Source organism: Myodes glareolus, chromosome 8 (assembly GCF_982192425.1).
Source record: "Myodes glareolus chromosome 8, mMyoGla1.1, whole genome shotgun sequence".
NCBI lineage: Eukaryota > Metazoa > Chordata > Mammalia > Rodentia > Cricetidae > Myodes > Myodes glareolus.
The window spans coordinates 37,768,358-37,785,590 of NC_142033.1; the positions used below are offsets into that span (position 1 = coordinate 37,768,358).

General features: G+C 36.1%; 1 protein-coding gene across 3 annotated transcripts; it reads right to left on the bottom strand.

Annotated features, from left to right (window-relative positions):
* Window positions 1–2,345: 2,345 nt before the first annotated feature.
* Window positions 2,346–17,155, bottom strand: Guf1 (GTP binding elongation factor GUF1). 3 transcript variants are annotated; one of them, XM_048415014.3, is made up of 17 exons: window positions 16,933–17,155; window positions 15,859–15,970; window positions 15,541–15,689; window positions 15,188–15,268; window positions 14,269–14,346; window positions 13,610–13,693; window positions 12,394–12,458; window positions 11,640–11,777; window positions 10,276–10,415; window positions 9,100–9,223; window positions 8,303–8,435; window positions 7,355–7,498; window positions 6,685–6,818; window positions 5,363–5,464; window positions 4,422–4,541; window positions 3,081–3,117; window positions 2,346–2,495 (listed from the first exon to the last, which is right to left on the bottom strand). In XM_048415014.3, exons 1-17 carry the CDS (start codon window positions 17,065–17,067, stop codon window positions 2,358–2,360), a joined length of 1,914 nt encoding a protein of 637 aa, XP_048270971.3. In that variant the 5' UTR covers window positions 17,068–17,155; the 3' UTR covers window positions 2,346–2,357. The 3 variants fall into 3 exon arrangements, with proteins under 3 accessions (XP_048270971.3, XP_048270969.3, XP_048270970.3); XM_048415012.3 differs by having other exon boundaries at window positions 11,640–11,843; XM_048415013.3 differs by having other exon boundaries at window positions 11,640–11,843; window positions 16,835–17,155.
* Between the last annotated feature and the right edge of the window lie 78 nt (window positions 17,156–17,233).

Sequence of the window (17,233 nt, forward strand, 5' to 3'; positions counted from 1 at the left end):
CCTACTGAATCTGGCTGGGAGATGTAAGTTTTGCTAAAATTAACTACTAAATCCTTGAGTTAATATTCTAGTCCAAGTCCCCCCCCCCCCCATCCAGACCTAGAAAGGTGTGCATCCAGATGTGCATCCCAAAAAACCAGTACATGTAGTAGTAACAAATCCCAGTGCCATTATCATTGACTTCTCAGTCAGCCCCCATTCAAGCCACATTCAGAGAGTCCGGTTTGATCACATGCTCATTCAGTCCCAGTCCAGTTGGCTTTGGTGAGCTCCCATTAGATCAGGCACACTGGAGGGGGGTAGGGAGGATGGAGAAGAAGAAAACGGGAGGAGGGGGGGAAGTGGAAATTTTGAATGGTATTATTTATAAAGCAATAAAAAATAAAAAATCACCACTATGATCAAGTTAGCTTCATCCCAGAGATGGGGGGAATGGGTCAACACATGAAAATCTGTCAATGTAATCCACCATATAAATAAACTGAAAGAAAAGAAAAAAAAATATATTCTACCAAAATGCTAAGATTCAATAGCCTCTTTCTTACAAGGCATGCCATGCTTAAGACAAGGCAGAAAGTAAAATTCAACATGAGGACTCTTTCTTGCAGTAATATATTTATGTTGGTTTGTTTGCTGTAACTGAACAGGAAACTAAGTCATTACTGGCTGTGTCATTTTAGCATTTAAGTAATAGTTACTTCTTAGCTGGTGAGAATACCAAATGTCTGTTGTATTGCATGAATGCATTTTGAATGTCAGAAGACAGGGCCTTACCTTAAGCTTAACTTACATGTATAACATAAGCCATTTAGTTTCAGAAATGTTTGATTAAATATATAAACATGAAAAGCTGTGACAAGTATCTGGCAACATGTTGACTTTTTTAAAAAAAAAATTACTTTACATAGCAATACCAGTTCCCTCTCCTCTTTTCCCCCACCACTCAGAGTAAGGCCTCCCTTGGGGTGTCAACTGTCATCTCTTGAGGCAGGACCAAGGCCCTCACCCCTGTATCTAGGATGAACAAGGTATCCTTCTAAAGAGAATGGGTTCCAAAGAGCCAGTTCATGCACTAGGGATAAATACTGATTCCATTGCCAGCGACTCCACAAGCTGGCCAAGCCACACAACTGTCACCCACTCCAGAGGACCTAGTTTGGTCCTATGCTAAGTTTCTTTCTTGTTTGGTTTTTCAAGACCGTTTCTCTTTGTAACAGCCCTGGCTGTCCTGGAACTAGCTTTTGTAGATCAAGCAGGTCCTGAACTCAGAGATCCACCCGCCTCTGCCTTCTGAGTGCTGGGATTAAAGGCAGGCATCACCTGCCATTTTTTGTTTTGAGACAGAGTTTTTCTGTGTAACTGTTATAGACCAGGCTGACCTCGAACTCAGAGATGTGTCTGCCTCTGAGTTCTGGGATTAAAGGCATGTGCCACTGCCACTCAGATGAGTTTATTTCTTAATTTTCATATATATATATATATATATATATATATATATATATATATATATATATCGTGTTTGGGTTAAAAATTATGATGCAGGGTATTTTTGGAAAGTTTTTAATTGAACGAGATAGAATTAGAGGTCCTTTTAGTATCCATAAGAAAAGCCAAGCATAAACTAGATAATGTAGCACATGCCTGTAATTTCAACAATGGGAAGGATAAGGCAGGATTGTCACAAATTTGAGGTAAATAAGAACTATGTAAGAATCCTGGGTTAGCTAGGGCTACATGGCAATATCCTGTCTAAAAACACTAAAAAAGAAGAAAAGCAAGAAAAAAATTTGACTGTGATTAAATAATGTCCTCTTAAATATGTAAAATATATTAATTGATGTGGGATTTCCCTCTGTATGCTGTGAATAGCATTGGTTAATAAAGAAACTGTCTTGGGTCTTCGCAGGGAATAATGCTGGGAGAAAGAAGGTGGAGTTAAAGAGAAGCCTTGCTGGAGACAGATGCTGGGAACTTACCTGGTAAGCCACAGCCACGTGGCAATACACAGATTACTAGAAATGGGTTAAATTAAGATATAAGTGTTAGCCAATAAGAAACTAGGGCTAATGGGCCAAGCAGTGTTTTAAATAATATAGTTTCTGATTATTTCGGGTCTGAGCTGCCCAGCAGCCAGGAACCAACAAGTGGCCTCTCCTTTCAAGAATTAGCCTCTTTTAATTTTCAGAGGCAGCACTGAGTAGTGGAACATAAAAGGACTAGGCAATGTAGCACACATTCTACCTCTTTTCTTCCAGGAGGTCAAAGTTGAAGAGCCTAAAAGTAATAAGCATTTCATAGTTTTCATTCTGGTGTCAATGCAAATAATAAGAAAAAGAGAAAACCCCCACTTTCACGAATCATTTATTAGGCTGGGTTTTCAGAACCTTTATGAAAGCATCTTTTGGAATTTCAATGTTGCCAATCTTCCTCAGCTTTTTCTTCCCTTCTGCTTGTCTCTTTAAAAGTTTCATTTTTCGGGTAATATCACCACCATACTGAAAAATAAAAAATCCAAATGGGTTCAAAGGAAATGATTATATAATTACACCAAGGAACACTGCAACCATAATCATATCACTGTGACATCATTTGACTCCTCCTCAGAAAATGATGTTCTTATTTATTTAAGCTAAGCATATAACATAGCTACAACCTAATACAGAGACTCTCAGCAGCAGACCTGTGCCAGAAACTTTACCAGGCACTTAGAAAAAGAAGTAAAGGAAATTTTTTACAAAAAAATTTAAAAAAATCAAAAATTAATGTAGCAAGGTAAATTTCAATTGTTACTCTTCCAAGTGTGAGAGTCACTATAAATCTTTCATATATATAACATTATGGTAGTAACATAAAATTCTCTTTTATATGGTATTACATAAGAAAAGAGAAAATGAGAGGCATTTATTTTTAAATGTCTTTAAAATGATGCTAATATGGTTACGTAGAAATTTACTCTTTTAAAACACAACTTGGAAATGAAATACATGGCACATAAAAACTGAAATAGAAACAAATTTCTAACCCCACTGATTTTAAACCCATGAAATATAGTAAAGTTTAAAAAAAAAGTATATACATACACATTTGGCCAAAACATTTTTTCTATATGCTTTCACACTGTAAAAGAAGAATTCTGTTTAGGTTGAAAATTTATTACACAGTTCAAACGTATATGATTTCTATACACAAATCTCTTTTTAAAATATGATAGTGTTTAATGATAGTGTTCTTTAGACAAAGTTGATTTATGTAATTAATTAGCTCAAATGTTCTTGTATTTCTTTTCATATACTGATTTTAAGATGCAAAAAGTCCACTTTAACATCAGTATGCCTATGGTAAGAAAGGTGCAGCTTTGTGGTATGTGCGAGTAGGAATACAATCATTTGTGACTTCAATAAAGAGAATTATATTATTCCCAGTTCAGCCTAGATATTCTAAAAAGTACCTTTTAGAAAGTTAAACCACCCCATTGCTGGCCTGACTGCCAATGGACAGTGACGAGAAAGGATTTATTAATAAATCTGTGTTTTATACAGCCACTCTCAAGACAAACTACTGTATTACTATGACACTTCCAAATCAACACTAATTTTAAAAAAGTATCTCTTTTTTTGAAAATGTATTTTCAATACAATTTATGTAAAATGACCACGTGATAAGTACTCTATTTTCTAGGATGTTCCCTGGAACTCTGCCTAATTTCTGGATTTTCTAAGATACTGAATAACTAAAATAGTGTTTAAAATGAAATTATTCCCATAATAAGCATACATTTTATAAAATCTTTATCAAAATGGTCGTTTTAATTCACGATTACTGTCATATTATGTTTAAGTTAAGCTAGAATTAGGTAGAATTCCCACACTGTCTTAACTGAAGAGTGTTTCTAACTTCCAGGGTCTTTAGAGCCCGAAGGGTGGGGCAAGAGTAGTGCTGCCCAAGAGTCTGCCACCATCCACAGAGCCAGCTTCCTGCAGAAAGTAACCTATTTCCGTATGTACCATAAACCTCTAAGGGACCTGGTCTAGAAAACAAAACCCAGCATGTTATTTATAATCTTTCCCAATTCAGTGCTTCAGAGAAAATATTCTATTATTTCCTTAGGTTCTCTTCCTATCACTTACAATCTACCTGAACAAGTTATAAGCCATTGAATGCAACCTTACAGAAATCCCTTAACCCAGAAATTCAATGGAAATAAGCAGAAATTCTTTAACAAACCTTCATAAATAATATCAATTGAAAGTAGCATAACTTAATGTAAGTACGCAAAGTAATTAAACATCAGTGGATGAGTCGGAATATTCTATCCTCTCATGATCTACAAGAATAAAATATAGGCCAAGATTAAAACTGTCACCGTGTTTTCTGGACATAGTTCTAAAGCCAGCCTTGGACAAAAATGCACTTCCACTCACGTTTCTCTTGCAATTACTTTGCTCCCAATAGCAGCTTGGACTGCTATCTCAAACAGCTGTCTGGGAAGAGAGTCCTTCAGACGCTCACATATGGTCTTGCCAACAGTGTATGCTTTCTCTCTGAGATAGAAGAAAAGATAGCTATCCTAAATATAAATATTTAAATTATATTTATAGTCCATGTGCAGTAATTAACTATAATAAAAGTAAGGTAAGTTTTAAGAGATTCAAATAGAAATCAACGCTTTACTTAGTAGGCATTTTTCTATAACTAGGTATTAATCAATACTGACTAATAATTGCACTGATGAAAAATAAATTAATTAAAAAGATAAAAACAAAAAATTGCATTGATATGGCATAATTTTTAACAGTCTGCTAGTTTTTTAATATTTCTTTATTTATTATGTATACAATACTCTGTCTGTGTATGCCTGCACGCCAGAATAGGGCACCAGACCCCATTACAGATGGTTGTGAGCCACCATGTGGTTGCTGGGAATTAAACTCAGGACCTTTGGAAAAGCAAGCAATGCTTTTAACCTCTGAGCCATCTCTCCAGTCCCAGTCTGCTAGTTTTTGAACATGTGTACCTGACTTCATTATCATGAATGATTTTTAGAAATATGAAGGTCTTTTTGTTCTCAATCCTAAAACCATCACTATAAAGATTAAAAGCATTTTCTTGTACATTAACACAGCAAGGGAAAATTATTTACATGATAATACTACTTTGGCTATGATAATTCTATATTCTATATTTAGTAATAGGGAAAGGGCAATGTAAAAAACAGAAAAAAATTAGTAGATTAAAATCTATTTTAATTATCTTTCAAAGTTTTAAAAACTGTATCTGCTTCAGTAAGAATGAATAGCTATCAACCACACAAAAATACCCAAAGTGAGCATACTCAGTTGGTGATCTTTTCTAGTCTGCTTACCTATGTACCACAGTGACTAGCTCTTCCACGATATTCCCATTCAGGAGAATATCCATTTTTATAAGTTCTGCAGTCTGATAACCTGCATCTTCATAATCAAAACTAATGAGAACAAAGAGAACAATGGTAAACATGATACTAAAAATTAAATCTTATAAACACAACAAATTCCTTTTTCCTACATATTCATTAGCTGTCCTCACCTGAAGAAAACCTGATTAAATTATTACCACACATAAAGTTTCATATGATGAATGTGTATGTCCATAGCAAAGAACCAAATGTATCAACCTTCATTTAAGAAATTAAGGTCTAAGTATAGGAACTATAAATCACTAGAAGGAAAAGGAACTGGTTAAAGTAAACTAGGAAAAACCAACCACCAAAAACAAATGTCAGCTCCTTCTATTGTTGCTAACAGCTGGTGAAATTTGGCTAACCGTATTTTAATGGTTCATTATTAGTTTTCTGTTACCAATGACAACACTGGTAATAGAAACAAACAAATAGAAACAAAAATAAAACAAACATATTTAGATGATGCACTAATGAACTGTCATTAAGAAGGGATACTTATCTTTCCTACACAGATACACAGTTTCAACATTCAACGTTTTTGTCAGGCCTGAATGAACTAATACATGTAACAGTACACTTGGACCTAGTACATACCAAGTAGTTACAACAAAGCTTAGCCAATCACAAACCAGTGCTCATGTTAGCTACTATTTTCATCAACATGGTCAAAGCTAACAGCTAGCCACAAAGTTTAATTCATAAAGCCACTGCAACAAAACAGACTGCCTGCCAGAGGCAACGCAAAAAGCTTCTTGCTCATTTAACACTTAACTCTTGTACCTTTATTTGGCTGGGTTTCAAGTATTCCCTTAAAGTACATAGATTTTTATTAGATAGGCAACGTCTCCCTGGGAAGACCTAGTTCTTGACTTTAGCACTGGTAAAAGCAGTGCACATTTAGCAGTTTTCATACTCAATATTTACACCCATGTTTCAATTGCAAGCAGACGCTCCAGGGACAAAACAACACACACAGATATCTGAAGTCTCACTTAATTTCTTTGAAATTTATGTCCAATTTTAAGGCACAAGGGATTTAAAACTCTGAAGAGGTTGCTTACTTTTTTGAGAGATTAAGTCTGATGAATCAGAAAGAATCTTTTCCTCCTATGTTTCAAGCTTCCTAACCTTATATGATTCTCAACTTTCAGAGATAAAATTGCTAAGGATAGAAGAGCAAATCCTTACTCTCAGCATATCCAACAGCTCCATTGAGACATTTGTGACTACCATTATTTTCTCACCTTGCATACCCAGAAGACAGAGACTTCAAAGAGTCATAAAAATCTACCACAATTTCATTCAAAGGGAAGAGGTATTTAAGCATAACTCTATTTTCATCAATAAAAACCATATTTTTCTGAATTGCTCTTCGTGCCTAAAGGAAGAAAACATCAATGATAATCCAAACAAATACTGATGAGAAAAGATAAGTTTTTAATTTCCAAATTATTATTTCTATAAACAAAAGTAAACAGAATGAAGTAATATTATTTAATGGTCAACCAAAATTTTACACGCAGAAGTTTTTTAATGTAAGAACAACACTATTTTTAAACCAAATCTTTTAATCTCTGTCAGAGCAGTTTTACTTTCAAAATCATACTATATTCACTCTCAAGTACACAGATAGGCTAAATCACACTGAAGTCCCCTTGGGATAAGTATGCAGTTCTTTTGCATTCCTTTTACTAAAATATTAGGCTAATACTGACAGACAACCAGACTTAAAGCTAGTGTATAAAATCAAGATAGTGTATCAGTACTGGTTCTGGATGCAGGGCCCCAAAACAAGAACTATTTATTTAATTATTGAGGTCAATTCCTTAGCAAACGAAATCCTAAATCCAATAAAATATGAGCTTAGGTAAGCACTGCTCCAGGGACTGAAACCGTCACCCTTTGTGTTTCTACCTGGCAAAGCGCCATTATTTTTCCAGTGTATTCGGTTGGTGTGACAACAGTGCCCAGAACAACTGGCTCCAAATATTCTGCTACTTTTGACTTGTCAGGGAATTGTGCAGGGTTAATAATTGTGATTTCTTTTTCTTTATATTCCTAAAAATGGAAAAAATGAAAGGTATTTAAAAACAAACACTAATATAAATGTATTTCTTAAAGGTTGCTTTTATTATACAGTATATTTTAGAACACAGTTATGGAACTTATTCCAATTAACAAAGCAGCAGCAATAACATCAACAAGAAACACCTAAAGATTAGATTATTACATAATATAGCCTTTTTCTTAGGAAACAAAAAGATCGTCCAATTACCAGCTTTTAACATTCTTAGTGATGTCAATACTAAGTATATTAAAGTATTTTAGTTATTAACATTTACAAAACACACCTCATGAACAATCTAGAAAAAGTATGACAAAACATTACATTTATAACTTGACTGTTTAGAGTATTCTAATTAGTGTATACAATCAGTTTGTTTGTGCTCAGGTAGCAGTGATTTAAATGAGTAAATAACCACTTACATGGAACATAGTACTGGTTTTATCACTAACTTAAAACTTAAAAATTTCCCACAAGAATGAAGGTTTTATTTTTTTATACCATAGGTTATTTATGACCAAAATTATCTTCCATATTACAAGCAGAATTTACAATGGTCCTCTCCTTCCTAATTCTTTTTACTGTCAGCAATCTAAGAAAAATGATATATGAATTTGATTTTAAAAGGAAATAAGGTAATAAAATTTATATTGCTACTAACCAATTGTAAATTACTTTTAATAGGGATTCACCTATAAATAACCAACAATTTTCTCTTGTATTTAGTATATACACATATGTTTTTATTAAGTTTTCCCTTTCAGCCTGATACAAAATAGAAGTAAATATTATAGTACCTTTATCAATTTTGCAGATGAAAGAACAGCTTTGTATGGAACAGTGGGAGTCGTCAGAATAACAGAAGCATTGTATTCTTGTTCTAGTCGTTGGTTGAAAACTTCCATGTGCAAAAGTCCAAGAAATCCCAACCTGGATGGAGAAAAGGAGGGGGGGAACACATCAAAATCCTTCCAAACGTCCAGGTCCCATTGAACTCTGTTTTCTGTTGTGAACACGGTGCTACTTTGTAAGAAAGGACGGAAATTGAGACTCATTCCAGCAATTTGCATCTCTTGTATAATTTTATAAAATAAGACTCAAATATTCTACTATTTTAAATTAGTAAAAAATTATCCACATAACATGAACCCACTTGAGAAATGAGCAGACATGAAGATTTTTGATATTTTACTCATAGAAACTGATCTTTAGGCTTGGTAAGATGGATGAGTGGATACTGAGCTCATTGAGCAAACATAAGGACCCAAATTTGGATGGCCAGCACACATGAGAAAGGCGGGAATTGCAGAATGCACCTGTGACCCCAGTGCTGGGAGGAGACAGCAAGGTACCAGGTGATATCCCAGGTCAGTGATAGATTTCATCACAAAGAACAAGGTGTAGAGTCAGGTTGGTCTCGGACCCGTGAGCATGCACACTTGGTGTGCACACCACATATACATGTGTATGCATACACACAAAGAATACAAAAAATTTAAACTGATATTCAGAGGTATTAAGAAGCAACCTACACAATTAGAACTTATTTTCCTATTAAAAAAAAAAGTGACTCTATGATGTAAATCTCCCTTACCTCCAGCCAGCGCCCAGGGCCAGACTACTATCCCGATGCACTGTCACACTGGAGTCATTTAAAGTCAGTTTTTCTATAGCACTCTTCAGGTTATTGTATTCAGATTGGTCTATGGGGTACACGCCTGGAGACACAAACATAATATGAAGCACTGTCAAGTTCAAAATTAACCATTTGGCAATTATTTTACTTTTCTTTATTAAACTGGTTGCTAGGTATCTTGGAACCGATTAGCTTTAATGAATATACAATTGTGTTGACACTCCAAACAGTGGTTTTATGCTTTTGGAGAAGTACAAAAAGAAGAAAAAACTAAACAACAAAGGAAATTAAGCATATACATAATTAGGTAAATTATGTTTGCTTCAAAAATTAAAAGCATAGTATGGTCCACTACTGTGGTGAAAACTATTAGTAGGTTAGAAACAGGCCCAAAACGACACTGGACTTCACTTCCAGATCAGTTATTAAAAGTAAATATAAATTTACTTTTAGAAACTCACTTTAGAAACTATGAGAGCTACTACTGATTTCTCAGATTCTCTTCATCTCCTGCTTACGAAGTCTACAGTTTACAAATTCTCTGCAGTCCAAATGACTGACTCGCTGAAGCAGAGCAGTAATAAAGCTCGTGATCTGTGAGAGGGGACTATGAGGAGAAGCCAAGGGATAAAGACCCAGGTTAGAAAAACCAGATGACCCTCCATTAGGTCTTCATTATCTAAACGTCTGCAAGACTCACAGTAAACCCTGTTCCGATGTTACATGTCCTAGAGGCTACACTGTTGTCTGCTGCATCCACGAGAGCACACCCTAATTAATTAGAAAAAATCCAAGTGTAATCAACTAACTTTTCAGAGAAATAAGAAAATTCATGTTATTAAGATCTCCTAGATATTATTTCTTAAGAAATCCTAAATGAGCTCTCATATAAAATGTTACCATATACATGAAATTGTAAAGTGATACATAGAAAAACTGCATACAAATACACAGGCAAGTATCATCATATATATGTCTGTATGTATGTATATGTGTATACACACACACATACACATTACAAACAGATCTATAAGAATGTTTATTATCCTCTAGTCCATTTTTTTTCATCACAGAAATACTTTTAATTAAAAAAAAACTTTTGGTCTTTTGGTGTTGAATTTGTGAACTCCTCACCTGCAAATACCATTGGTTTCGCTGATTTAAACCCAGGCAAGGGCTCCACTGGATGATTATGTAAATATAATGTATCTCCTATTTGAGCTTCAGTGACATCTTTCATCCCAGCAATCAGAAAGCCCACCTGTCCTGCATATCTAAATAAAATTAGCATATGCAAATATTTACTGCTTTATACTCACAGTTCTGTCTTCCTAGGAATCTGTCATATCCCTTCCAAACAAGCAAGTGGCACATACCGAATTCAACCTCTGAAGCTCATTAAGAAAACAAAGTGTCTTATCTATTACCCTAAATCTCTACTCACGCTGTCTTTGTGATTCTGCTCACATTTCACAAATTAAAGACCAGCTTCTAACATCTCTTATGAAGCTAATATCACTGTAGAAAAATTTAAGAGACTGTCATGTCGATTACTATGATATAAAGGTTCATTAACAAGGGGGAAAAAGATAAATTTTTAACCAAACAGGAAAAAATAAACATGTAACAACAGTCTATTACGTATCTGATTTTCACATGATAAAAGCAGATTCCGTGAATTCAGTTTTAGGTTTAAAAACCAGAAAACATACATAGTAGCACCCTCATTTCCATATGGGTTGCAGCAGAGGAGCAGCAATGAATGAAGAGGCAGTAATGTTCAATACATACATTACATATATACAGACACATTACACAAATACAATACATGAAACACTTCAAAAATACTTCACTAAAATTAAAATGAACTGATTCATATTTCACATGAGGCTCTTTAGATACAACATGAAACTGTGGACTCTGATGCAAGTACTCAAATGTTCTATTTGACACTTTAGTTTTCAGAGACGACCTGAGAAGTAAAACTACGTTGGTTGATGTCATGTTTTCTCATTACTAGAGTAGCCACTCAGCAGCTGTTTCACAGCTAACTCAGAACTGATTTTCTAGTTCATACTAATTTCTTTATCCTACTCTTCTATAAATTTTATTTAATCTAGGTTTAACCCTGCATTCCCATGAAGAAAGGAGTTCTTATATTGCAAAATTTAGTTGCGATGAAATTAAATGTAAAAGAAAAAATAAATCCATTGAATGAATTGGGGTGCCCTGATACTTAACTGTACCATCAAATACATTAACATGAGAACCATGTCTGTACTAGATCACTAAGTTATTTCTACTAATTAATAAAACCTAATCATGTTTATAGTCATAAGACTGCCCACTACAAACACATGAGATCTTTTGACCCAGTGTCTGGCTGCAGAGTTGCATTCTACCTATCATCCACTTTAATTCTACATTATGACTATTCTGAGCACACTGGGAGAAACACATACATAAACTTATTGTACATGCTACAACAGATTACTTACAATTTTTGAGTGGGCTGCTCATTCGGATTCAAAACGCCTACTTCATTAACTTCATATGTCTTCTTGGTGTGTGCAGATACAATCTTATCTCCTTTGGAAACCACACCATCAAACAGTGCTATGTTGGCTATCACACCTCTGTACTGGTCAAAGGTGGAATCAAACACCAATGCTCTCAGTGGGTTTTCACGACAAACTTTTGGACTATTATAAAAGTATATATAAGAAAATATCAAAACAACTTATTTTCAATTGAGGAAGCATGTTATTTAATTTTCAAAGAAAATTACTCAAGAACCAAAGCAAAAAGGCCTTTCTATAAAATATGCTAGATAAATCTCAACCATCAGTTTTAAATTTTGAAATTATTTCAAAATATACAACATTTGAAATGTTACTTTTTGAAATACATTCAAAAATATATATTTGAAAATATGAGATATATGTTCACTATACAGCAAAGATCAATTATCAACAAACTTATTTCCCTATGCTACGATTATCAGAGAGACTGCCGTTATCCCTGATTTCTTTTTGGCTTTACTGTATTGAAATTGAACTTGCCTTCTTTACATTTTACTAAAGCAAAAGGTTATTCCACTCTACTGCAAATCACTTGCCACATCCACTAGCTTAAATGGACAGATCAAGTTGATGGCCTATTAATCTAAACTATTCAATTATAAAGGTCTATAATTAATAAACTCTAAATTTAAAGTAGTGAACATAAGTGAATAGTATAAAAACTGCTTACGGAGGTATTCTTTCAATGACTGCCTGAAGAACACTTTCAATGTTTGTCCCAAGTTTTGCAGAAATCTGAAACCATGTAAAAACAAAAGCACTGAGATTTAAGGCTACACTCATCCTTCCTGGGGTCTTATCATTCATGATCAAGAGGAAAAATTCTCTTATTCATTTTTTGGAACACAGAGAAAGGAAAAAGATAAGGACACCTTCCCATTATCCAGTGTTAGTAACCCTAGGATTTCAGGATTAAAGTGAAAGAACATTCTTGGTGTGTCCAGAAAGCAATGGAATGAGAATTAAAACAAAAATTTTGATGAGCAAAAATTATGCCTTTTAATGAAATGTATCACTTTAACCAGTATCTATCAAGTCCAAAAATACCTGCTCTTCAAAAACAAAAGAACTTACAAGAAGTAATGCTAAGGGCAGAAGAGACGACTCAGATTTTGAGAACCCTTGCTGCCTTACAGAGGACCCCAGGGTTACTTCCCAGCACCCACAGCAGGGACTCACACCTATAACTGGAGTTACAAGAGATCCAAGTCCCACTTTTAGACTCCTTGGGTACCTATAACACTGTGCAGAGTCTGGTGCTGGCACACATGTACACATAATGCTACACTGAGTTTCAAAAGGCTTTTAGTTCTGACATACAGGCTAACTAAGTCTACAATATAAGGAAAGTGGTAAAATCGTTAAGCCTTAGTTCATTTAAAAGTTACATAGCAACAATCTATATATTCTAACAATATAAAGGGAACTTTCAATAGTTGTGGTAGCTAGTTTTATGTCAACGTGACATAAACTAGAGTCATTTGAGAGATAGAAACCTCATCTGAGAAAATAAGATCAGGCTGTAGGCAAGCTTTAGGGCATTTTCTCAATTAGTAAATGATATATGAGGGCTCAGCCCTTTGTGGGTGGTGCCATTCCTGGACTACTGGCCTGTGTTCTATAAGAAAGCAGGCTGAGTGAGCCAGCAGAGGAAACTAATAAACAGCACCTCTCCGTGGCCTCTGTACCAACTCCTACCTCCATGTTTCTGCCCTGCCCTGATTTCTTTCCTTCAACGACTTTCCTACAATGTGGAAGTATAAGTCAAACAAACCCTTTCCTCCCCAGGGTGTTTTGGTGATGGTGTTTCATCACAGCAATTAAAAAAAAAAAAAAAACAAAAAAAAACTAAGACAATCATCTTAAAAAAAAAAAAAGGCATTTACCTTAATGCATTCATCTCTAGGGATATCAAACACTTTTTCAATCTGTTTTTCCACCCTTTCAGGATCAGCATTCTTTAGATCTATCTGTAAACAAAATTACTGAGTGAGCATAGTAAAAATAAAATTAGTTCACAGTAATAATATTTGGAGATCAATAACACTTTCTATGAGTTAACCTAATTGATCTCTCCATGATTTTTTCAAAAGAATTATTTACCTATGGGTAGTCTTATTTTATATTTAGCAAAAAAAGAAAGAAATGTAACTTAATGCAGTCTGAATTTTTAAATTAGGATTCCTAACTCTATAGTGCTGGATGGACTTATATGGATGAAGTAAGCATTGATCTGTTTCATGGACTGCACCGATTCTTAGTTCTAAGCCCCTCCCATGGCAGTGGGGCTGGCACCTTTGCTTGGTCTGTCTTGCTCCCCTTTCCTAGAGAAACACATGCAATTTAGACAAACCTTTCAAGTCTCTGAAAGAAATATTTGACCTGTAATTCTATCACAAGAAATTCAGAGGTAAATCAAACTGATAATCTAAGTGAATAGTAACTGCAGATCCCTCATATTAAGGAAAAAAACCCATACTTCACAATTAAACATTAAAATGTAGAAGGTAAATAATGAATGGCATTGGTGTCTCATTTTAATTACCTTGTTTATAACTGGAATTACTGACAATTGTGCTTCAAAGGCAAGAAAGAAGTTTGCTACAGTTTGAGCTTGGATACCCTGGAGGCAAGACAACAGAGACCAAGATGACTGTTTGACACTAAATGTATCACAAAATTAGTAATTCCATATCATTCCATATAACATCATCAAACTGAGATTTTTGGATCGTGCTAATAAAACAACACAATATGCCCTCTGTCGGAAAGCAGCTAAAGAATGACACATGGTGAACAGTGCCTTGGGGAACCATGGGAGAGGCTGCAGGAAGTAGGTAGAGGGCTTCACCAAAAGTGCATTCTGTTCCCTGTGTTGTTCTTGGATGTGATTTCGTGCTTCCTGTCTTAAACAGTGCATTCAATTCATAGGACATGTTTATTTTTTTTGGAGTAAAAATGGGACATTGTTAAGCATTTTTAATAACTCTGTTTTGCTGATTTCTATAGCATATTTTATGGAACAGGTGTTCCTTGCCTTCCTGTAACCTCTTCTCCAGAATAAATTTAGTCAGTAGCTTCAGCTCTGTCTACCCCATTCGTTTCAGTCCCAGGTCCCGAAGACAGATCTGCAAGGTGGACAAAGATAGGCACCATCATCCAGCCAGAGCCAGAGCCATGCCCTAAGACCTAAGACCCTTTGTTCTTCCTCACCTGTGTTACCTAAATAGGGAGTAGCTTTGTCCCCAGAGTCACCCCAAGCATCACTACCACGTTGTGTTCCGTCACTACCACGTTGTGTTCCGTCACTACCACGCTGAGTTCCGTCACTACCACGTTGTGTTCCATCACTACAACTACCACACTGTGTCCCGTCACTACCACTACCACATTGTGTTCCGTCACTACCACGTTGTGTTTCGTCACTACAGTCATGTCACGTCGTGTACAAAGAAAGATCTTACCTCATTTGCATCGACCACCAGTAAAACACCTTGGCAAGCAGAAAGTGACCTGGACACTTCATAACTAAAATCAACATGGCCCTAAAAAGCAAAATATTGGTACCTTTAAATATCAGCTATATTTTTTTAAAGAAATAGATATTATTGCTAATCTACTGATATGACAAAAACTTGTAAAATGTGTGCTGGGGGAAGTTGTGAAAACATTTGAAATAAGCTATACTAACATCAAAAAATGAGAAAACAAACACCAAAGGTAGATGTACAAATTCGGCCCCTAAATGAAAGAATTTTGTTTGGAATATCAACAAGACTAACTTCAGCAATTTTTGCTAAGTCAATCTGAGACTTACTGGCGTGTCAATGAGATTTAAGAGGTACTGCTTTCCTTTAAAATTGTAAAACAGAGTTGCTGTCTGCGCTTTCACGGTGATTCCTCTTTCTCGTTCCACTTGTAATTTATCAAGAACCTGCTTATTTTTCTTTGTCTTATCAATTGTTCCTAGAAACGGAAGAAGCATTGATTGATTTCTCCAGGTTTTAAAACAAAACATTAAGCACAATTATCAGAAAACATTAAAGATATAATAGCAAAATGTAAGAAATCATGGTAAAACCAAATTCCCAATTACTCAAAGCAATCACAAGCTTATGATATAAAATGAAAATACCTGTTAGTTCTAGGAGCCTGTCCGCTAAAGTACTTTTGCCATGATCCACATGTGCAATGATACTGAAATTTCTAATATCTTCAACAGGAAATCTAGACATGTCAGGTTTCTCCTACAAAGGAAACAGAACATCACATTTAGGGGCATAAGATTTGCATAAAACAAATTACAAATTCAAAGAAGACTCTTAGTCTGCAGGCAATTTCACTTATTGCACTTACTTTACCTCCTTTTTCCTACAATAAAGATATATGACTAATTCTAACTACAAAGAACAAATTACAAGAGACTTACCAATATGTCAGTTCCATAAACAAAACTAAATAAAACCCCCTTACTTAATACTTCAGTCATGTATTGAGCCAATAGTGAATTTACTTTCACTAATGGAGAAGGCAAGACAGACTCGAGAACATGAGAATACCTTCAAGCAGAAACCTCCTAGAAAATCTTTACCACAGTGAGACACACCACAAACTGCTGTAAATTGGTATTCAAGAGAAACGGAAGTGCGTGTGCGCCCATTAGTCATTTTCCCCCAGGTGGTTTTCATCATCAGGAAACAAGATGAAATTGTAATGACTGTAACGTTTATTTTAGCTTTCACTTAGTTACTCAATATAAGGCAGATTATATTGGTATAGGGAAACTCTCCAAACAAAACCGTCACAGCTGCATTGTAGTCTCTTTTTCACCCATCGTATTTAGGTCAAAGTTCTTCAGAACTGCACCACTTTCAAATCCACTTTTCTAACCACAAGGCATCTTTCAGCTGGAGCCACGTCCGCTGGAGCCTTTGCGTCCCACAAACCTCCAAGTTTGATTATTATCTCATTCAAATACGAAGCTGCAGACTCGGACGCAAAGTCAAGCAAGTTGCCCAAGAAGCTAACTAACAAACCCAGGAAGACCTTTGCTAGAGAGGAGCAGCTTCTCGGAGGCTTCCAGAAACAACACATGCTCAAGACTGACTGACCCTATCCCTAAGCCAGGCTGGCGAGCAGCAGGGGTCGAAGGGCTTGCCCTCCGTGCACACGCGGAAGCCCAGCGCCAACTCCCCGGAGAGCCGGTCACCTTGAGCTCGGCAGTGCTGAAGGGCCTGCGGGTGGCGCCGGGTTCGAAGACGGCCACCTGCCGGGAGCAGGGAGGCAGTAAGCGCGCGGCGCCGGCGGCCCATGGCGCGAGAGCCCGCCCGGCGAGCATCCACATGCCGGGGCGGCTCAGGACCAGGGCCGGAGACGCCAACTCATCCCAGAGCCCACTTTCCTGCCTCGGCCCCAGGCGTGCGCCAGGCCTGACGCCAGTAAAACGCGCTGCTTTGCGGGTCGCGCCGCTCATGACGTCAGCGCGCCTCCGCAGGGGTCGTAAGGTCAGC